Source organism: Narcine bancroftii, chromosome 8, assembly GCF_036971445.1.
Source record: "Narcine bancroftii isolate sNarBan1 chromosome 8, sNarBan1.hap1, whole genome shotgun sequence".
NCBI lineage: Eukaryota > Metazoa > Chordata > Chondrichthyes > Torpediniformes > Narcinidae > Narcine > Narcine bancroftii.
The window spans coordinates 147,605,033-147,628,894 of NC_091476.1; the positions used below are offsets into that span (position 1 = coordinate 147,605,033).

General features: G+C 41.6%; 1 protein-coding gene across 4 annotated transcripts in view; it reads right to left on the reverse strand.

The window, feature by feature from the left end:
- The window catches only part of LOC138741334 (nuclear receptor coactivator 7), a 90,412-nt gene that overhangs the window by 65,039 nt on the left and 1,511 nt on the right, over window positions 1-23,862 (reverse strand). Inside the window, exons 2-8 of one of the 4 annotated variants that reach the window (XM_069895222.1) lie at window positions 19,333-19,472; window positions 13,749-13,904; window positions 11,125-11,195; window positions 10,929-11,036; window positions 10,096-10,209; window positions 6,106-6,246; window positions 4,670-4,854 (exon numbers count right to left, since the gene is read on the reverse strand). In XM_069895222.1, the coding sequence (XP_069751323.1) occupies window positions 4,670-4,854; window positions 6,106-6,246; window positions 10,096-10,209; window positions 10,929-11,036; window positions 11,125-11,195; window positions 13,749-13,863 (734 nt within the window). In that variant the 5' untranslated portion in view covers window positions 13,864-13,904; window positions 19,333-19,472. Of the gene's footprint in view, window positions 1-4,669; window positions 4,855-6,105; window positions 6,247-10,095; window positions 10,210-10,928; window positions 11,037-11,124; window positions 11,196-13,748; window positions 13,911-19,332; window positions 19,473-23,862 lie in introns of all 4 variants that reach the window. The other 3 variants (XM_069895221.1, XM_069895220.1, XM_069895219.1) reach the window with 3 other exon arrangements.

The window sequence follows — 23,862 nt, forward strand, 5'->3', positions numbered from 1 at the left end:
CCTTGAGGAATTGGGACTTCAGTCATTTTTACTCTGGATCCTTGGATTAAGTTCTTTAGGGCTTGACGGTAGTTGGATTAAAATTTAAAAAACAACACTTTCAAGCTAGTTTACTTATTTAACTGTATCTTGAATGAATTAAATATCATTTCTGGATCTTCAGAATGTGTTTATGAAGTATATGAGAGTCCATAATAAACCAACATTGTGTTTTAACTGAAAGTTAGAAACAGGAATTGTTCTATCAATTTAACTGCCAGCATGAGTGCATAATAATGCTTAAATTAGTATAAAAGACTGTAGTGTTTCCATTTTTACCAGTGTTTTAATTTCTTCTCTTTTCAAACTCCCTTAGTGGATCTCCCACTGGAAACAACATACTCCTTTCAGCATTTCACACAGCTGATCGTAATTCACATGTTTGCAGTTTTGAGGACCAGCGTGGAAGCCTTCCTGCTTTTTACTCATATCTTGAAGAAGGGCTCAGGCCCAAAATGTCGGTTATATCTTTACCTCCTATGGACACTGCAAGACCTGCTGATTTCCTCCAAGATTTTTGTTTTGACTACAATCACAGCGTCTGCAGACAGAATGTTTCAATCCCAATTGGACATCCAATTATTTGTACACCTCCATCCCCCATACCAAAGGTCTCCAAAGCCCTTCGTTTCTTTCTGGACAACCAGTACCCCTCCACCATAATTCTCCACTGGTTGGCAGAACTTGTCCTCACCCTCAATAACTTCTCCTTTGACTCATCCAATTTTCTCCAACTCAAAGGGGTACGCATGGGCCCCAACTATGCCTGCATTTTTGTTGGCTATCGATTATATATCCATTTACTGTCACCTTCACCAATGGTCCCTTATATAATGCTTTAATCCAATTAATATATTTCTCAGGTAGGTTGAACCGCTGTAGTTCTGAAAATAAATAATTCCATTCTACCCTGTCAATGGCTTTCTCTGCATCAAAAGCAACCGCCACTGTTGGAGTCTTCTTTCCTTGTACTAAGTTAATGAACTTAGAGATATTGTCCATTGTTTGTCTTTTCTTAATAAATTCAGTTTCTTCAAGTTTTACTATTTTTGGTACACAGACAGCCAATCTGTTTGCTCATAGTTTTGCTATTATCTGATTCCATCTGCATTGAATTCGCCCATCGTTATTGAATGAAGATCTACCGGGACCAATGCCTGAAGAGGGCGCACAAAATCAGTGAACCGGTGTGGACTCGAAAGGCCAACATGGCCTGTTTCCGCTCCGTGAATGGTTGTATGGTTATATGTAGAACGATCTGTGCTACAAGCCTACACAGGCAAGGCCTCTCTACTCTTCTTCTGCTACATCGATGATTACTTTGGTGGATGCTCATGCAACCATGATGAGCTCGTTGACTTCATCCATTTTGCTGCCAACTTCCACCCCAACCTCAAATTCACTTGGTCCATCTCTAGCAACACTCTCCCTTTCCTTGATCTCTCTGTCTCCATCTCATGAGATAAACATCCTCTACAAACCCATAAACTCCCCACAGCTAACTCAACTACACCTCTTCCCACCCTGTCCCCTGTAAGGATTCCATTCTATTCTCTCAATTCCTCCATCTCGTTGCATCTGCACCCAGGATGAGGACTTCCATGCCAGATCATCAGAGAAGTCCTCCTTCTTCAAACAACATGGCTTTCCCTCTACCACTATCAACTTGGCGCTCATCAGCATAGCCTCCATTACCTGCACATCTGCCTGGCTCTGGCCCCACACACAAGGTCAGAATTCCGCTTGTCCCCACCTATCACTCCACCAACCTCTGCATCCAATACATCTTCCTCCACCATTAATCCCACCAGTAGACACATATTCCCCTCTCCTCCCCTCTCCGCTTTCCACAGGGACTGCTCCCTCTGTGATGCCCTTGTCCACTCCTCCCTCGCCACCATGTGTCCCATTGGTACCCACCCCTGTGTCCAAAGGAGATGCTCCACTTGCACCCACACATCCTCCATCACTACCACTCAGGTCCACAGACAGTCTTTCCAATTGAAGTAACATTTCACTTGTGAATCTGTAGGGATTATCTACTGCATTCAGTGCTCCCATTGTGGACACCTCAACATCAGAGAGACTGGGCGCAGACTGGGAGATTGCTTTGTTGAGCACCTCTGCTTTATACGCTGCAATAGCATGGATTTCCCAGTGGCCACCAATTTCAATTTCCCATCCTGTTCTCTTGCTGACATGACTGTCCATGTTTTTACGCACTGCAAGACTGAGACTGCCCATACATTAGAGGAACAATACCTCATCTTCCGACTGGGCACTCTTCAGCCTGATCGCATTAATATCAACTTCCTTGGCTTTTGTTAAATCCCCCATCGCCTTTCCCCAGCTCTGTCTCTCTCCCTTTTCCCTGCTTCCTTTCACACAGACAAAATCAATTCTCACCTCTCCTCTTAACGTACCCAATTTACACCTTTTGTTGGTCTGGACTCTTCCACTAGCCAGCACTGTCTCTATTCTGAGATTTCGTGTTTTTTGCTTATTCTTTGCTTATTCCTTAAAGAAGAGCTCAGGCCTGAAACATCCTTCAGCATTTTGGTGTGTTTTTACTCCAATTACAGCGTGTTTCACTCACTCCCTGATATCACAGCTGAGCCTGATTCTGCCCTTATCTGACTCTGACATCAACAACCCCATGTTATACATAATCTTTCTGAGGGCAAAACTCTCCCTGCAAAATTCTTTTGCTAGTCCTCTCCTATGGACTTGCAATTCCTCATATTTTGTACAATTTCCACAATAATTTGGCATGTTACGGAAATACATTTTACAACCCTATGAAGCTCGGCTGTGTAGCTGCTGGGAGTTTATGTTTACTTTGCAGATATTCAATATATATTTCAGAGCAGCCATTCTTAACGGCTGGAGGCCACAGCACATTTAAGGACTCAAATCATGTTTTATGTATTTTATGTAGCTGGTAGGAGAGACATTCGGAAGAAATCAACTGAACCTAACTGCTTCACAGGGAAGGGGGCCCATAAATTTTGAGCAGAGTACCATAGCCAAAAAAAGGTTGAGAATGGTTGTTTGAGAGGACTGCATCTATAAAATGTTGTGCCTAATAGACCATAAAAAGTATTCTTTTTATGAATGAGAGCCTACATGTCGATGCAATCATGAAGAAGGCTTGCCTGTGGCTATACTTCATGAGGAGTTTGAGGAGATTTGGCATGTCACCAAGGACTCTCAAAAATTTCTACTGGTATGCCGTGAGAGCATTCTGGCTGGTTGCATCACTGATGGTTGTTAACATGGCCAGTGTGGTGGTACACCACCGGCCTACTGCAGGGGGAAACCTCTGTACCTGCAGGAGTGTAAGGGGATAGGACAACACCTGGCAGGCTGTCAATCAGTCGGCCTGAATGGATCAAGCCCCATCTGGTCGGGTGTCAATCACCCTCCTGGATATAAGCCTGCGCCAGCCTCACTCAGGGTTGCTGTAGCCACAGCCAGCCTGGCTCTGTGGAAGTCTTTGTGGATTAAAGCCTGTTGTACAGTCTTTATCTTTGTGTGTGTCTGCTTCTGGCTAACAGTGCACCACAGCCAGCAACATCACAGAAACCAGTTTATCACTCCATCAAGGACATCTACAAGAGGTGGTGTCTTAAGAAAGCAGTCTCTATCCTCAAGGATCCCTACCGCCCAGGTCATGCCCTCTTCACTCTGCTACATCAGGAAGGAGGTACAAGTGCCTGAAGATGAACACCCAGCAGCACAAGGACAGCTCTTTCCCTTCAGCCATCAGGTTTCTGAATGGACAATGAACCACAGACACTACCTCACTTTGTCCTATTTTCTTGCCCTATTTATTTATCTATTTATTTATTTATTTTAACATCTGATTTATAGCAATATTTGCATTGTAGCGCTGCTGCAAAACAACATATTTTGTGACATGTTCATGACAATAAATTATGATTCTGAAGATTATACATTAATATAGGATAGATCATTTAGGGCGGCCCAGATGACATAGCTGTTATCAGCACGCGGTTACAGTGCCAGTGATTGGGATTGGAATTCGAATCCCGCATTGTTTCTAAGGAGTTGTACGTTCTCCCAGCGTCTGCGTGGGTTTTCCCCGGGACTCCGGTTTCCTCCCACCATTCAAAATGTACTGGGGGTGTAGGTTAATCGAGTTTAAGTGGGCAGCATGGATTCATGGGCCAAAATGGCCTGTTACTGTGCTGCATGTCTAAAAAAAATTAACTGCAGAATTCATTTGTCAACAGTGAGCACCATCCACAAGATGCTCATGCTGCAACTTGCCAAGCCTCCTTGACAAATCTGTGGCGTCAGCGCCTGAAAGGACAAAGTCAACAGGAGCATGAACACCATCACCTGCATTGATTTGGGGATGTAATGCTGCTCTTTCTTTACACTGGGACATAATCGCACAATTCACACCTCACAACCTTGTGGGAGGATCTCTGGCACACAGCTGGCAAAGATTCAAGAAGACAGCTCAGCACCAGCTAAGGAAAATTAAAGATGCACAATAAATGCTACCCTTGCCAGTGATCCACATATGAATGAATGGATAAAAACTGAATAAATAAACTGAATAAATATTCTGCTACAAATGGATTGATTTTGAACTACTTACAAAGGAGAGGATGTATAAAGCTTCATTTGAGAAATGTCTTTGTGAGATTCTGCTGAGATTATTGATTTTGTGCTGCAGGCAAAGAAGTAATCTTCACAGCCATGTTCAATGATAAGAGGATGGGATTTGTATGGGTCAAAAAATATCTTTTTTGGAGTGACGAACAAGATTCCTATTATAACCCCCTGCAGACAGATCAAAAAACATAAACACAATGAGAAATGATTACTGACAAGCCATCAGTATTTTGTTGCAATATTAAAAGCATTGAAATTCATAACAGAAATCATTATTCTTGACAGCTGAATACCAAAAGTACCCTTGAAATTGTGTTATTGTATAATTTAAAATAATTCATTTATATTTAAATAAAAAAATCCTTTTCAAATTCAATTTCCGGAAACATTTTTACAGAGACATGTCTATTGAATATATCCCTTTGTTGTTTAATATTTTTGCTCAAAGGGTGATCCTGTAATGCTATCCAGAAGAGACAAGTCTTGAGGATAAATACTGTAGCTGAGAATGTCAATCTTATGAATTGGTTGATTTTTCTATTATTTGAACTTTTTTTCAACGTCAAGTATTTTCTAAGTATACAATATTTGCATACATGGAGTAAAGCTCTGTGTTCATCTGTTGGAATATACACGTAGTCAAGTGTGATATCAATGCAGATAATTCAGGTGAAGTTATGGTGGAACACATATTGCATCAACTACATACAAGTATTCTTAATCGATATAAATAGGTGATTCTAGTTGAAAGGGCATTAGACATGACCTTATAGAGGTTTATAAAATCATGGGAAGCATGGAGAAAGTGAATATTCACAGTTTTTACCCAGAGTGGATGATTCTAGAACTAGGAGAGCATTGGATTAAGATGAGAGGGAAGAAGGAACTAAGGGTCAACATTTTCTCCTAGTCTCCAGAACGAGCTGCCAGAGGAAGCTATAGAACCAGAAACAATTATAACATTCAAGGGACATTTAGATAGATATATGGTGAGGAAGGATGTAGAGGCACATGGACCAAGTGCAGTCAAATAGTTCAAGCCAAAAGTGCTAATTTGGTTGCCATAAATGAGTTGTTATAACAATAACGAGCTTATTGTAACATACAGTACAGCCTACATGTGCACCAAAATCTTATTTGCTGCAGCCCACCAGATACTTTGTAAAACAAAACAACTAAAAAAAAATACAATTGCACATTAATGGAAAGAAAAGGAGTAACAAATACAAAAAAAAATGGCTAATTCAGTATTCCTAGTGGGGGGGAAAAGTGACTTTGCAATAATGCTAACAATCCTTTAGCAGTGTTGAAGCAATCCATGATTAGATGGGCTGAAGGGCCTGTTCTATGACTCTGTGAAGTTCTTGTGTAAAATATACTGAACATATCTGGCAGTTATATCTAACCGGAACATTTTACCTTTCTGTCTGTGAAATACTTGCAACAGATCTTTAAGAATCTTTCAGATGTAGGTATTTCATCCCTGATTGGACACGAGGAGCTGATGATGTAGTGTGAGCTGCACCACTGTACCCTCGACATTTCTGCAGAATCAGCATCCTGCGAATTACAGAGTGAACGTTAGTCACACAGTGGTGGTGCAGTGGTTCGTACCTGCTGTCCCACTGCTCGAGCAACTCAGGCTTGATCCTCCCTGCGCTGCAGTGTGTGGAGTTTACCTGTTCTCCATGTAACTGCTTGGGTTTTCTCCCACGTCCCAGACATATGCTACTTGATCGATTAGACAAGGCGTTAAGATTATTGGAGAGAATATAACCCTATAACCATTCACGGAGTGGAAACAGGCTATGTTGGCCTTTCGAGTCCGCACCCGGTTCACTGATTTTGTGCGCCCTCTTCAGGCATTGGTCCCGGTAGAGCTTCATTCAATAACGATGGGCGAATTCAATGCAGGTGGAATCAGTCGTAGAAATGTTTGTGAAACGTGCAGTTCAATACTTCTGGGCACATTCAATACAGGGTCAATCTGTTTTGGGAGTAACTGTGGAGTGAGGATGCAGAGGACTCAGAGGTGTGTGGGTCAAAATAAATTACAGAGAAATAAGTGGGGAGTGAAATTGATGGGATTGCATGGAGATCCAGTATAGACTCAATGGGCTGAATTGCCTTATTCTATGTTACAAGGAACTTTGAGAAGCCATAACACACCTGTTATTTCCTCCAAACTGTGATCAGGAATTTAATCATTCCTATCAAATGAATATAGGCACTTTCTTGCCTTTTTAATATTTTTAGTCATAATACTTTGTTGATAGAAGATAACATATTGGCCAAGACATGAGACATTTAATACAAATTCTACTGTAAGAAATCCACTGCTATGCTTTCTATATTTCAGCACAGATTAACCTGAATGTAGGTCCTGAAAGATGGCATATAAATGCATGTCTCTTTCAGAGATGAAAGTTGATGAGAAGGTCTATAGCTTGGACCTTTTCTATTTTTACATTTTGCCTTGTAAAGATTGTTTATGATTACAACAAGTAACACACAAGTTGTATTCGCAAAGATGCATATTTTGTGCTGCAAATACGTTCATCGGTCAGGACAGGAACTCTACCACAATGCCTTTATCTGGGTAGGTCACATCTCCAGAATGGAGGACCATCGCCTTCCCAAGATCGTGTTATTTGGCGAGATCTCCACTGGCCACCGAGACAGAGGTGCACCAAAGAAGAGGTACAAGGACTGCTTAAAGAAATCTCTTGGCGCCTGCCCCATTGACCACCGCCAGTGGGCTGATCTCGCCTCAAACCGTGCATCTTGGCGCCTCACAGTTCGGCGGGCAGCAACCTCCTTGGAAGAAGACCGCAGAGCCCACCTCACTGACAAAAGGCAAAGGAGGAAAACCCCAACACCCAACCCCAACCCACCAATTTTCCCTTGCAACCACTGCAACCGTGTCTGCCTGTCCCGCATCGGACTTGTCAGCCACAAACGAGCCTGCAGCTGACGTGGACATTACCCCTCCATAAATCTTCGTCCGCGAAGCCAAACCAAAGAAAGAGAAAAAAGAAAGACTTCAGACAAATAGTTTCACCTGTAAATATCAGGACAACAGCAAATGCTCTGAAAGCTAATCACTGTATCCATTCTTTCTTCTTTCTGAAGGGTTATTATATCAACACTATACCTGCTTCCTCATATCAACATAAACTGAAACAGATTACTGGCATTTTGTCATATTCAAAATCGGTAACTGTGGTTTATAAATTTCAGTCTATAAAATGGTAGATCAATTAGAAGCAGTCATAAAAAGTAGAATACCTCCTGATGCACAGTACAAACAAACATAGAAGTTACACACAGCTGCTTAAGGTTATCTTTCAATTAAGGCCTTGCTGGATTTTTAAAAAATTACTATTTCTGTTGAGGTTTGTAGTTCAGGTGACCAAAAATGTAAAATCTCCATTCCATGCCCATTACTTATCTTCTCCAGATCGTTCTTTACTCTTTTTTCATCCACTTTGTGTGCTACTTATTGCCCTCATAGATTATCCATGAATAGAGTTGGTCAGGATGGAACACATTTGATGAGCCAAGTTATTTTCCAAAGTTACCGCAACCCTATTTCTGCTCTGAAGAACTTTGTATCTATTTCACAGTGATGAACAAGTCATTCTGCATAACAAATTGGCCCTTGTACCTCTACAGGGAGTCATAAACACACAGTGTGAAAACAGGGCCTTAAGTCCAATTTACCAATACCAACCAAACTGTTCCACCCACACCAGTCCCATCTACCTGTGTTTGGCCCATATCCCTCTAAACCTTTCCTATCCACATATCCATCCACCAAACGTTCCTAAAACATTGCAAAAGTACTTGCCTCAAGTACCTCCTCCTTTCTTTTACAAACCCACCAACTCTCACAGCTATCTCGACCGCACCACTTCACACCCTGTCCCCTGTAAGGATTCCATTTCTTTCCCTCCATTCCTCCATCTCCGTCACATCTGCACCCAGGATGAGGTCTTCCATGCTAGTTTATCAGAGTTGTCCTCCTTCTTAAAACAATGTGGCTTTCCCTCTATCACCATCAATGGCTCTCACCCACATATCCTTCATTATCTGCTCATTTGCCCTGGCCCGCCCCCAGGTGCAAAAAGGACAGGATTCCCCCTTGTCCTCACCTACCACCCCACCAGCCTCCACATCCAACATATCAAACTCTGCCATTTCTGTCACCTACAACGTGATCCCACCACCAGACACATATTTCCCCTCTCCTTACCTCTCCACCTTCCACAGGGATCACTCCGCTCTCCTCCCTCCCCACCAATCACCCTTTTGGCACCTACCCCTGTGACTGCAGGAAGTGCTTCACTTGTGTCCACACCTCCTCCCTCTGTACCATTCAGGGCCCCAAAATGTCATTCCAAGTGAAGCAACTCCACCTGTGAATCTCCTCCCTCTGTACCATTCAGGGCCCCAAAATGTCATTCCAAGTGAAGCAACTCCACCTGTGAATCTGAAAGGGGTCAGCTACTGCATCCAGTGCTCCCGTTGTGGTCTCCACTACATCAGAGAAACTGGATGCAGTCTGTGAGATCGTTTTATTGAACACCTTGGCTCTGTCTGCTGCAATAATGGGGAACTCCCAGTGGCCACCCATTTCAATTCGCCGCCCCATTCCATTTCTTACATGTCTCTCCATGCTCTCATGCACTACCATACTGAGACAATTCTCAACCTGGAGGAACAAATTCTCATATTTTGTCTGGGCACCCTTCAACTAGATAGCATAAACATCGACCTCCAGTTTCCGTTAGCCATCCCCATCTTTCCCTTTATCTCCTTTTCTCTAGCTCTGTCATTCTCGCTTACCTTTTCCCTCTGTCTTCTTCCCCCCAGCTCTGCATTTGGACAGCCAATATCCCCCTCCCCCAATCAATTCTCACCAATCCTATTGTCCATATCCAATGAACACTTTTTGTCTGTTGGTCTGTACTCCTGTACCTGCCCTTTTAATTCAGGTGCCTACCTGCTTTTTTACCCATACCTTGAAGAAGGGCGCAGGCCTAAAACATTGGTTATACAGTGTATCTTTACCTCCTTTATCTGCTGAATTCCTACAGTGTTTTCTGTGGTTTTAATTCAATTACAACGCCTGCAGACTTTCGTGCTTCATTACCTCCTCCAGAAACCCCAATATTCTACAGCTTTTGTCCTGAGGTTATATGGTTACTATATAGTTACTATTGCAAATCAACAATGTTTATTAATGCTAAATAACGTTTTCCACTATCTGAGACTAATTTTTACAAGGTCCAATCAGCAGGAAACATAAAATGATTGTTTTTAAGAGAAGCCCTGTTGCAAACCAGGAGCAGGGTGGAGTGATGTGAGAAGTGAACCATTGGTTCAAACTGGTTATGCAAAACTTACCAAAAGTTTGTCATACTCAGCATCTGATGAAGACAGACTTGATGACTGGTTTGGACTTAAGGATAAGGGGCTGTTGTCACCCTGTGCACTGGCTGGATATGGAATGTACAATCGCTGCAGGGGGGAAAAAAAATGTCAATTCAGTTTCATTTCTTGTTGATCCAGATTTGATGCACAGGTAAATACATGATCATAGTCAACCTTCCACTGTAGGCAAGTGCCAAGTGTCGAGCTCATGTTTCTATCTTACACCATTAGGCATCCAGAATCTTTGCTATACTATGTGTATTTAACAATTAGGCACAAGATCATGGGGATCTTTTGCAGAAACCAAGTAGTATATTTAGGATAAAGATACTTGCCAAAATAGATTGACACAGCCTTGTTTCCATTTGGTAATTTCTATGAGATCACCTTACTATTTATCCTCAACATGTCCCTCTCTGTTCCACAGTCTCTTTTTTAATGTCAACCACCATGTTCTTGAAAGGTGATGCGGTTTTTAATTTAATTACTGCCTCCAAAGGTAAGCAATTATAATTAATAAAACTATATCTGTGCAGGAATAAACAACCTCATAATGAATCAGAATCCATATTTTAATTTCTTCAATTGCATTCATTATATTTTATAGATTAAAACATTTTGGAATTACTGTTAAACAACGCTTGCATCAGAATATCAAAAGATTAGCTGACATGAAAATATACTTCTTTACTGTTCATTATGCAGTCACTGTTTTTTTGTTATATGCTAATTATTCAACGGTTTTCTGTCAGAGGTTTATTTTATTCCTAGGATTACAGGTCATCTGTCATTAACAGTATACATACCTGGCCAGGAACAATAGTTTGTGAATAGAGCTTGTTTAAATTAACCAGTTTATTTGGAGTACTGTTGAACTTCAGGGCGATGCTACTGAGTGTATCCTCCACTCTTACCTGTTAAAAGAATTTCACATTGTACCTCCACTTGGAATGCTACTCAGAAAGATAAGCAAATAAAGTGGTATAATTGGAAGACACTTACTCTATATTCTATAGTACCTTCTGTTTTCCCTTGAAATAGTGTTATACCATTATTCTCTGTTTTATTATTTTCTGAAAGATTTGGAAAGAAAATGCACATAAATTAATAATGCCCAGATAGTCATCCCTAATTATTAAGAATGAAATGGGGTCAATTGTCACCTGTATTACCTATGCATCAAATAAAAACCGTTCTGATTCTGAACTACTAAACAGAGCAACATTGATCTAAAGCAGTCATTCTCAATGGGGGCCTCAGCACATTTAAATAAAAGCTTTATTTTCCTTTTAACACATAATTTTTATGTAGTCGATAGGAGAAAAGTATGGAAGAAACCAAAACTTAACTGCTTCATAGGGAAGGAGGCCCATAAACTTTGAATCCTAGGGCAGCTATAACTGGGAAAAAAAGGTTGAAAGTGGCTGATCTATAATGGATCAGTGTTTAGCAGCCTGGTAGATTTTGACTTGGTGGATATTGTGGAGTGAGGGTGAATCAGGGTGGGGGAGAGGTTTAAAATAAAATACACCACCATCTGAGCACATCAATTTTGTTTCATCACATGGCTATCTGCAAAAAGAACATCTGCCCCAAACTAATTTCACTGAAGCAAGGGAGGCCATGGGCCTTGTTACACAACCAAACTCTGCTGGAACACAAGCAAAAGCAAATGGCGTCTGTTAAGGCCTGTTAGTAAATAAGTAAGGGCTGGATAGATATTGGAGTTAATGTCTTCAAAAATACATGGCAAGGGAGATTAAAAACTAGAGCACATGGGCTAAGGGTGAAAAGTTTAAAGGGAACATTGGGGGAACTTCTTCACGCAGAGAGTGTGGAATGAGCTGCCAGCTGAATTAGAAAATGCAGGCTGAATTTTCAAAATCAGAATGTATTGTCATGAACAAGTCTTGAAATTCATTGTTTTGCAGCAGCTTCATACTGAAAACATTCGTATAAACCACCTTGCAAAATAAATAAAAATAATGCAAGAAAAAGATAAAGTAATGTAGTGTCTATCTCATTATTCATTCAGGAATCTGATGGCAGAGGGGAAGAAGCTGTCTTTGTGCTGCTGAGTGTTTGTCTTTAGGCTCCTGTACCTTTTTCCCCAATGGTAGCAGAGTGAAGAGGGCATAGGTGGTGGGGGTCCTTAAGGATAGAAGCTTCTTTGTTAAGACAATGGCTCTTGTAGATGTCCTTGATGGAGTGAGGACTGGTGCTCATGATGTCACAGGTCGAGTTAACAAGCCTTCATACCAGGCAGTGATGCAACCAGCAAAAATGCTCTCCACAGTACACCTGTAGAAGTTTTTGAGAGTCTTTAGTGACCTACCGAATTTCCTCACAAAGTATAGCTGCTATCAAGCCTTTATCGTCATTGCATTGTCATGGAGGCTCCAGGACAGATCTTCAGAGATGTTGACACCCAGGAATTTGAAGTTCTTGACCCTCACCACTGCTGAGCCCCTGATGAGCACTGGTTTGTGTTCTCCTGATTTCTTCCTAAAGTCCACAATCATTTCCCTGGTTTTGCTAAAAGTGGATGCAAGGTTTATTGTTGTGACACCACTCAACAAACTGATCTCTCTCTCTCTCTCTCCTGTACACTTCCTGATTGCTATCTGTGATTCTGACGATAACCGTGGCATCATCGGCAAATTTGTAGTTAGTATTTAAATTGTGCCTAGGTATAGAGTGAGTAGAGCAGTGGGCTAACACGCATCCTTGAGATGCATCTGAGTTGATCGACAGTGAGGAGAAGACGTAGTTTACAATTCGTACTGTACTGACTGTAGACTCCTGATGAGGAAGTCAAGGATCCATTTCCAGAGGGGGGGGGGGGGGTGTAGAAGCCCAGGGTTTGGAGCTTGTTGACCAGCACTGAGGGAATAATAGCATTGAAGGCTGAGCTGTAGTCGAGGAAGAGCAGCCAATTTTAAGAGTTGTTTTCCAGGTGATCCAGCGCCGAGTGGAGTGTCAGTGATATTGTGTCTGCTGTGGAGTGATGGTGACAGTAGGCAAATTGCAGCAGATTCAGTCCTTACTTCTGTTCATGACCAACCTCTTTTTTTTTAATTTTTATTTTTCACACTATAAACCATATTGACCAAGATACATACAGACATTTTTCTTCTTAAATATATACAATGGTTCATGACCAACCTCTTGAAGCATTTTATCATAGTAGATATGAGTGCTACTAGGTGATGGTCATTGACTATTTTAATGACAATTTTGATACTTCAGAAAAATTTGGGTAGGTACATGGGCGGGAAGGGTATGAAGGTCTATGGAATGGGTGCAGATCAGTGGGAGTAGACAGAAAAATAGTTCGGGACAGATAAAAATGACAGAAGGGCTGTTTCTGTGCTTTAGTGTTCTATGGTTTAAAAAAATAGTGAAATTAAACAAAACACGAAGCAAGTGCTGGAGGAACTCAGCAGGCCAGGTCGTATCTATGGAAGGCAATAGATAGTCAAGGCTTCAGGCCTAAAATTGTTAACCGGGAATAGTGAAATTCAAAGTGGTCTCCTTCATCTCAGCTTTAAAAAAAATAGTGTACTGCACACACAAATCTGAATATTCGCAGACGTACAGTTATAATAAAAAATGTAAAACATTACCTATTGAATGGATTTGCTGAAGAACAGTTTTCTGCCTTCCTGATGGGAATGTGCAACATTTAGCACGATTGCTTTGTTCATCAAGGAGACCATCTTGTTCCTTTTTATGGTCCATTCCTAGAGACTTTACTGTGGTGACTTTAGTTTGCTTACATTCTGTATCTTGTGGAAAGAAATTATGCCTTAAAACTCTTAAAATTCTATCCCATGTAATTCTACCACACAACCCTCCAAATGCCAGCCAATTTGGAAAATAGAAGAGGTTCTTTGAATGTTTTTGTTTACAGTTTTCAAATGCCTTAATGGAAAAATTTAACAGAGTTAGCCATATTCATTCTTGCATCTCATTTGTTGAATCTGCATCTTCGAGGAAGCTGGTCTTGATGGTCTTGCAACTGTAAAGGTTAGCTCACCAGAAAAGAGTTGCAACTTGAAATGAAGAACATGAGAACTTTACCTCTTTCGTTTTCAGAAACATGAACAGACAAGCTCTTCAGGGTGAAAACAAAGAGAGTGAAAGATATTGGATAAAGACTATTTTGGCCTACCACAGTCATGGGCACTCAGAGGGAACAAAAACATCAAAAATAAGGAAGCACGGAAAATAAGATCAAGATATGAATATTATACACTTGAAACCGGCTCTGCCTTTTAATACGATCATGACGATTTACTTTTTAAAAATACCCTGTACTTTCAGTGACTTGTCTTTCTCACAGTAGTAGAGAATATCACCCTCTAATGTATGTATGTTTAGAAGTATGTCTAAATATAAGAGTGGAAATCTCTGTCATCTCAACTCTTAACGTATCTTGCATGACTGCCTATTAGCCAAGAAAAAGATAATGTTGGAGAAACTCAGCAGATCAAACACTGTACTTTATATAGTAAAGATAAAGGTACATAACCAATGTTTTGGGCCTGAGATCTTCATCAACAAAATGTAGACAGGCACCTGAATGAGTGAGGGGCAGGGGGAGGAGCACAGGCAAGAGATGGATAAAAAGGAGGAAGGGCACAACAGCAAACATTTGTGGTGCAGTCCAAATTAACAGGTGGGAAACAGACAGTTTCCCCATCAAGTCTTGAGTAAGGCAAAGCTCCCTTCTGTCTCCAGTCTTGTTTATGTGCTGCATAGAGCTTTTTGCTGAAGCTATCAGGAAGGATGAGAGCATAAGAGGAGTGTCTCTTCCAGGCAGTGGAGAAACTCAGGTCAAGGCCTCCCTGCACATGGATGATGTCACTGCCCTCGGTCCAGCCACACGATCGGCCTGGAGACCGGCCAGCATATGCAGGCAATTTGAGTCCGCATCAAGTGCCAAGTTTAACCAATGCTCTTTGGTAACTGGCCAGACCGCTCCATCATCCCCTTCACAGTCAGATCTGACTCCCTGAAGATGCTGGGGAACTGGTTTTGAGGGGCTGAGGTGTGCAACAAAAATTGGTCGGAGAAGATCACAAAGGTCAACCAGAAATTGGGACTGTGGGCACAGTGCTCCCTCTTGATTAACAGGTAAGAACTTGGTCATCAGGTGTGAGGTGCTCTTGGTGCTGCTGTACGTAGTGCAGGTGTGGCCCATTCCCCGCATCTGCACCCTGGCAGTTACCAGAATTTTCAGATTTGTTTGTGGTTCCAAAATGGGTAAAGTCCAAAGGTGTCACCAAAAAATGTGGCCCACCTTCGTGTGTACCTCCATCAAGCTGTGCATGGAACCCAAGTATGATGGCACCAATTGCTGCTACTTGCTGAGGCTCTACCTGTCCTGGGTATTGCGAAGAATAGGCCTGGCCCTGTTGCCATGCAATGTCCAATTAGCTGGACTTTATCACACCACCTATCCTTTGTTGAAAAGTTTTTTCTGGACAACACCTTCAACACAAGGCCATCAAGCAGTGGTCAGCACAGAACATCCTGCAGAAACTGAGAGATGGGGACTCAATGGATGTGGCGGGGTGGTTCTCTGAGCAGATCATCCAGGTCATTTGGTGGAATGCAACATCACCAGGGCTAATAAGCACCAGTATTTGGCCTGGCTGGTGGTGAGAGGGGCCCTTCCAATGACATCTTTCTTGCATAAATGGAACATCACTCTCTACACATGTTGTCCTTGGGCCGGCTGCGACGGATTGGAGACAGTCGCCTGCCTCTTTGCTAAATGTAGATTTGTAAAGAGTGTATAGAGAGGAATGCAGGGGGCTTTTTCATATTTCATCCACAGCAGCCATGGTACAGAGTATTCCCTGATTTATTAACTGTTCCTGGGAACACACTCTGAGTCCAACATCCAGAACAGCTAGAAGATCATCAACTCGGTGAAGGATGCCCTCTGGTCAGCCAGAAATCTATTGGTCTTTCAGTACACTGAGATGTTGGTGTGGGAATGCTGCATGCTCCAGGCTGCAGGAGTATGTGCTGAGGGACAAGCTGAAGCTTGGTGCAGCCAACACGATGGCACCTTGGGGAAGGATCCCAGTTTAGAGTCCTCCCATTAACAGACACAGAGGGGCTGACACAGAGGGGATGCCCTTCAACCAACCAACAGAGAGGAGGGAGAAACAATAAGGTGCTTCAGGGATGGTGACTAAGTATTACGACAACAATGTAAAACATGAAATGTACATTGATCCCTCTTCCCAATCCCACTATCTCCTTTTCTCCAGCTCTCCATCCCTTACCTCTCCATTCACAAATCCATCCCCCTTGCCCCCTTTTCTCTTATGCCCTCCTTCCCTTACCTCTTGCCTGTGGGTCTTTGCTCCCACCTATCCCTCCCCCCACCATTTTATTCATGTGTCTGCCTGCATGTTACTCACACCATGATGAATGGCTCACTCACAAAATTTTGGTTATGTTTCTTTATCGTTGCTATATAAAGAACAATTTGACCTGCTGAGTTTGTCCAGTATTGTGTTGTTAGTTCAATCACAGCGTCTGCAGACTTTCGTGTTTTACCCCTCTACCAAGGAAAATATCCTCCCACATCCAGTTAGAATTTTATTTATACTTTTAATAAAGTCTAGTGAATATAGGCCTGGTCAACCCAATCCATTTTCATTCAACAATCCTACCCTCTTGAGAATCAGTAAAAACACAAAGCTGGACAAACTCAGCAGGTCAGTGTCCTTTATATAGCAAAGGTAAAAATACATAACTGACATTTTGGGCTTGAGCTCAAGGTATGGAAACATTTCGGCAAGTGTCTGAATGAAAGAGTGGGTGGGGGGTAGGCGTGGTTGCTAAGGCAGGAGTTAACAGGTGGAGAAGGGAGGGTGGGGGGGGGGGGGAAACTTTGCTATATAAAGTACAATGTTGAGTTTCTCCAGCATTGTGTTTTTGCTTCAACCACAGTGTCTACAGATTTTCATGTTTTACTCCCAAGAATCTTCAATTTACTCTCTCTGTAGCAAATATATATTTTCCACAAGTAAAATGTTGCTCCACTTGGAAGGACTGTGAGGCCCTGAATGGTGCGGAGGGAGGAGGTATGGGTGCAAGTGGAGCATCTCCTGTGGTCACAAGAGTAGATCCCAAGAGGACGATTGGTGGGGAGGGAGGAAATATCCTTTCTTAGATAAAGAAGCAACAATCCAATACAATTACATTGTGACAATATTAAGCAGGTAATATTTACTTGCTAAAAAATGTTTGTGTATAATTAGTGCAATGGACAAAATATAGACATGTATTCCCTTATCAGAAAAGCACATTACCTTATAAATGATTTTAGGAAAAAAAATAATACGACACGTTATTTGAGAAGTTCAGAACTCCAAACAACTTGAAAAAGGTGTGTTTGGAACTTTTGCAAAATAGCCTGCTCATTAGGACAGAACTTTCATAATATTTTTCATGGCATACAAGGGCCTTCAACCCATCAAAACTATACCAGCTCTGAGCACTCCTATTCCCCCATTTATATCATAAACACACAAGGTCACCAGAGGGAAGTGCTCAATTCTCGGAGCTTCCATCTTTCAGATCAGCCATAAGTTGTTGTCTATCTATACAGGTGGACTCAAAAGAGGGTTCACCTGGTGTCCTAACTAATGTCTATCCACTACCATCAAAAACAGATTAGCTGATTGGTCATTTGTTTGTGTGAGGTACAATGCATATGGAGAGATAAGAACCTGCAGATGCTAGAATCTGGATCAAAGAAGAATTCTCATAACGAAGAAAAATCCCCAAAGGTATATCTGACAGATCAGAAACACTCTTCAGGATACAATGTAATGCTATTGTAAATTGTTGTTATGCTCTATTGTTTAGGGAATAATGACAAGATGGTCTGTGGGTTTGTCCTAAGTTTGAACAATGTGGTAGATCTTCACACAGTCTTTTATACAATAACTACTGTCTGATAATGATGAGAATTCTTCTGTCATCAGTAGAGGAGTCTTCCTTGGAATACCAGTCCCTTTGTGATTACTGAGCTCACCAGTACGCTCTTTCTTCTTAATGATTTCCCAAATAGTTGGTTTTGGTAATCCTAAAGTTTGGGCAATGTCGCTTACTGTTATATTCTTGTTTTTCAGCCTCATAATGGCTTATTTGAGTTTCATTGGCACAACTCTAACCCTCAGGTTGAAAAATGCCAACAAGACTGCAAAGGTGATCAAAGCTTTGAACAAGCCTAGCTCTCATATCTGCACCAATGAAGCAATTAAATATACCGGAATACTCACAATCACCTGTGAAGCTGTAAGTCCCAATCATTTGGGTGGCACGGTTAGCGTAGCAGTTACCACAACATGGTTGTTACAGGCCAGCAATCGAGACAGGACTGTCTGTAAGGAGTTTGTACGTTCTCCCTGTGCCTGATGTTTTCCCCAGGGACTCCAGTTTCCTTCTACCATTCAAAAATGTACCAGGGGATGTAGGTCAATTGGGTGCAATTGGGCAGCACCGGCTCATGGGCCAAAAGACCCTGTTACCATGCTGCATGTCTAAATTTAAATTTAAGATTATGGTGTCCTGAAACGAGGGGACTATGTATAAAAAGTGCAGTAATTTATAGATGGTCAAACTAAAATGTATGCAAATACCTTTGAATAAAATCTGGAATGTGCACTTTAATTACATGTGAATTGTTTGATTACAAATTTAAACTGTAGCGCTCAGGCGCAAATAAAGGAAAAAAAGGGGTCTTTGACCCAAACATTATGGAGGGCACTGTACTTCCACAGGGCTAGTGGATAAAGAATACCAGGATTTAGACCCAGCAAAGAATAAAGACAGACGAACCTTTTCCCATGCAGGTCAGAGAACATCTTGCAAAGAAACCTGAATGGTATTGCTGCTCTCACCTGGCTGTTGCCCTCATTACTCATTATTCTTGGTGGTTGAGGTTGGAGGTTAGGAGATGCAGTTAGAGTAACCTGAATAAGTAGCCACATTTTGTATATGGTACATACTGCAGCCATTGCATACCAATGGCAGAGGGAAATGTTGGGGGTGGGGGAAGGGGGGGTGGAGGTCACATTTGAGCAGACTTCTTCATCCTTTATAACATTGGGTTTCTTGAAAGCTGTTGGCTTTTTAGATGCTGGGTGAGCTGTTAGGTGTTAGTAGTGAGTCACTCACCTCAAGATACCCAGACTATGACTTGTTCTTGCAGCCATTGTATTCATGTGATGAATGTAGTTGCATTTCTGAGCTCAGCATTGGTAATGCCATTGAATGCCCAGGGTAGGTGGATTGTCTCTTATTGAAGATGTTCATGTCTAAGATGAGAATGGGACATGCAGAATCTATTGCTGAAAATTATTTAGATATATTTATCTGTATCACCATATATATATACAGTATGTTGTTTGTGTGTAGGGTGTACTGTACATGTGTGCACTATGGTCTGGAGATACACTGTTTTATCAGGTTCCACATGTACAATCAGATGACAATAAACTTAAACTTGATTTGCATTCTCCAGCTGTTCATGTTTCTTCCACATACTAAAGACATGCTGTTGGAATAACAGGCAGCTCTAAATTACCCATAGCACGGGTTAACATTGAAAATCAAAGGTGAGTTGGTGGGCTTTTCAGAGTAAATGAGGCTGAGTGGAACTAACGGACTAAACAGCCTCCTCTGTGTTCCAATAAGAAAGATGATGTTCAGCTCCAGTGTCTACTTAAAAGGTAGTTTTATCTACTTCTTTTAGTTGACAGAGGGCAATTCAATCCTAACAAGAATTCTTTACGCAGTATGCCTGAATTCCTGAAATAATTCATTGTTGAGTTTACTCAAATTTTGTCATTGCTGGTTTTATATTGATATTAGAGTTGGATACCCATCGTAGATCAGAAGAATCTTACCAATTTCCCCTCCTCTGTACATTGTAATTCATGGTTATACAAACACTATAGAATCAAAATATTTATTTTAAAGGTTTACTGTTTCACTTCTGCCTTCAGTGGCACTTCCTTATTATTATCAATATATGACTTGGTGCTGGTGTACATCTTGTACAAATCTGTGCAGAAAATTTAAAATTAAACAAGTTAGGAAACATTTAAAAATAAATTATGACTAACTCCAAAAATTAAGAAATATATATTACTGGTTATTTCTGGATGGAAGAGATCACATTGAACACTGCAATGGTTGTAAATTACTTTAGGACATCCTAAACAGCCATTCTTTCTTTTGAACTATCCAAAGTTAGCAACAGGCTCGAGATGCTCTCCACTCTACTTCTGTTTGAATGCATTACCCTAAAGCTATTTTCAATCCCCTCACTGACCTAAAGGTTTCTAGTCTGGGAGGGTATTGGTTGGAAGTAGCAACAAAAAGGGGAAACACATTCAATTTCAAAATCATTTTAAAGGAGTCTTTCACATCCTCTGCTCATACCCATACTATACTAATCTCCAGCCTGTCCCTGATCTATGTCTCCCCACCTAGTTCAAGTAATCCACCTCAAAGGAAACATCAGCATCTGAACACTTCCACCCCTGACTCAACTATAAGTCCCATGACCCTAACTTGACCACTGGCCCCTTCCACCAACTGGATTGCCGATGTTTGATTTTACACACCAATCTTGCTGCACCACCAAATGGACTCCATACACACTGCAATACTTAAAAATAGTCAGAACCATGGAACATCACAGCACAGAAATAGGCCTCTTCAGTCCTTCTAATCTGTGCCAAACCTTTTTTTTTTGCCTAGTCCCACTGATCTGCATCCAGTCTATAACCTTCCATATCTCTCCCATTCAAGTACCTGTCCAAATTCTTCTTAAGTATTAAAATTGAGCCCAAATTCACCACTTCAGCTGGCAGTTCGTTCCACACTCCCACCACTCTGTGTGAATAAATTCCCCCCTCATGTTTGCCCTAAACTTTTCCCCTTTCACCCTTAACCCGTGTCCTCTGCTTTGTATCTCACCTACCATCAGTGGAAAAAGCCTATCTGCATTTACTCTGTCTATCCCCCTCATAATTTTGAACATCTATCAAATCTCCCCTCATTCTTCAATATTCCAGGGAATAAAGTCCTAATTTGTTAAACTTTCCCTGTAATTCAGTTCCTGAAGTCCGGACAATATCCGAGTAAATCTTCTCTGAACTCTTCCTATCTTATTGATATCTTTCCTGTAGTTAGGTGACCAAACCTCACCAATGTCGTCTACAATTTTTCCATAACATCCCAACTCCTATACTCAATACAGTATGTTTCTGATTAACCGAAAACCAATCAACCAAAATTCTGAATATCCAAAAGTTTTTTTTTCTCCGGGAAAGACATGATCTCACAATTTAAAAAGTTGAATAAAATGTACCCACTGTGCTGAAGTGCAGCTACAAGAAATCAGTTTTACAAAAGAAACATTTGTCCATAGGTTACACATCAAAGGAAAGCATAGCACTGATTATTTATTTATAAATTGTCATTTTTTGACATGGGTTACTGCAATTTTGTGATAAAATTGCATTGTGGCATTCTCAAGAATTTTAACTGCCCGCTCGGCCACTCGAGCTACACTCTCTTCCCGCTCGCCTGCCCATGCCGCTCCCTCTGTCAAATACCCTTTCAGCGGGAGGACAATCCCTGTGCAATCTCCTTACAGGTGAGGTGAGACCTCAGGCTTCTGGGCATGAGCAGGGACCTTGGGCTCCCAGACAGGATTGGCAATGGCGGTGGGGAGGTGTTGGGGATCAGCGACTGCGTGGGGAGGTGTTGGGGATCGGTGACAGCTGATAGAAGTTTTCTCCTGATGTTATATGTTATGTTAACTCCATGATTCTAAGGTCAAGAATCAGGTGAACTATGGCAAAAACTAAGCAGTGAGTTGTAATACACCATAGGAGAAGTCCACACCTCTACATTGACGTTGGTCTTATTAAAAAAGTTGTTCTCCTGTCTGGGCCATTAGAGTTCATACCAAGTTTGCAAATGCCCAGTTAAATGCTATGCATGTTATCACTGAATTCCTGAAATCCACACCAATTTAATGATCACAAGTACTGCTCAATACTGTTCCTCCAAACATCCACTACATTAATGACAGCCTTTATCTCCTCATTCATTAAGGTCTCTTTGATCACCAAGTTTTCTTCTTGAAACCTCACTATCTATACAGGTACACGATCTTTTACCCAGAACCCTTGGGGGACAGTGTGTTCCGAATTTTGGATTTTTCCGGATTTCAGAAAGCCAGATTTATGCCCACCCGAATTGTGCTGCCGTATCCAACCCCACCCCCTTCCAGTCGCCCTGCCGCCTCCCCCACCCCTTTGCCTGCCTGACTCGCGCTGCCGGTCTCTCGGCCGCCCAACTTGCACTGCTGATCTCCTCCCATCGCCCGCCCGACTCGCGCTGCCGGTCTCTTAGCCGCCTGACTCACGCTGCCAGTCTTCCCCCCTTCTCCTGACTTGCGCTGCCCGTCTCCCCCACTTAACCAACCTGAGTCATGCTACCAGTCTCCCCCTCACCCGCCTGACTCACGCTGCCGGTCTCTCGCCTGCCCGACTCGTGCTGCCGCCTCTCTCTCCACTTGCCGGATTTTGGAGCTTACCAGATTTTAGATATCCAGGTAAAGGATCGTGTACCTGTATGTATAAATCCTTGAACAGCAGGATAATGCAGCAGCTTGGGGCAAAACATGAAGTGAAACCACCATGCAAAATTAACTTCTGATTTTTACAATCAACTAATTATCCTTCATTGGGACTGTGACAGTGGCAAACCTATATTCTCTTTACAAACCTGGGGTAAGCCTGTAGTCTCTTTAGAAATGAGATGTTTACTGCTGAAGCGATACATTTTGATTCGTCAACACCATTGGACTTCTTTATTAACTTTGAACCACATCTGTAAGCTTCAAATAAGGCATACAAAGAAAATAAACCATGGACTAGGGGCATAAAATCATACAGCCTAGAAACAGGCCCTTCAGCCCAATGTCCCTATGCTGAACAATGTACTTATTTTTGCTAGCCCCATTTACTCATATTCTCTGTCATGACAATTGACGTACTAGTCTACATGCTATGAGAGCACTGCCCCATCACTTCCTCAGGCAGAGCATTCCCAATTCCAACCATACTGTGTGGAAAAAAAATCTCCATTTGTAAACAGATTCTAAAACCTATATTTTTCACTGTCACTTAATTGCCCTCCTCAGGATCAAAGATTTTAGCTTTTTAACGATTCTTCCTATATTCCATAATATTTCCCTCATTTCTCTGATCCAAATTTCTGTGTCAATCAGTCAGTCCTCATTTTCTCCCTTATGCTATTCCTAAATTCAACCAAGCACTTTCTTCTTTTTAGATCTTGTACCTGTTTTTACCATTCTTTTCCATAGTTTTGGTATATTGGAATTTTTGTTTTATATTTTCTCTCTCCTCTTCTTAAAACACTTTTTGACTTAAATATATGTTCCGATCATCTATTGTCATGTATTATTTTCTTATGATGGCTACACCTTTTTCCAACTAATGCAGGTAGAAAGTTAGTTTCAGGAATTGCAAAACTTTTCACTTTCAATCATACAAATTTAAGAGAGAAAGGGCTTGCAAAATCAGTGAGGAGCTCTACCACCCCTCACAAGGCATTCTCCAGCAACTCCCACAGAGAAAGAGATGGAGGAGAATTATAGCTAGA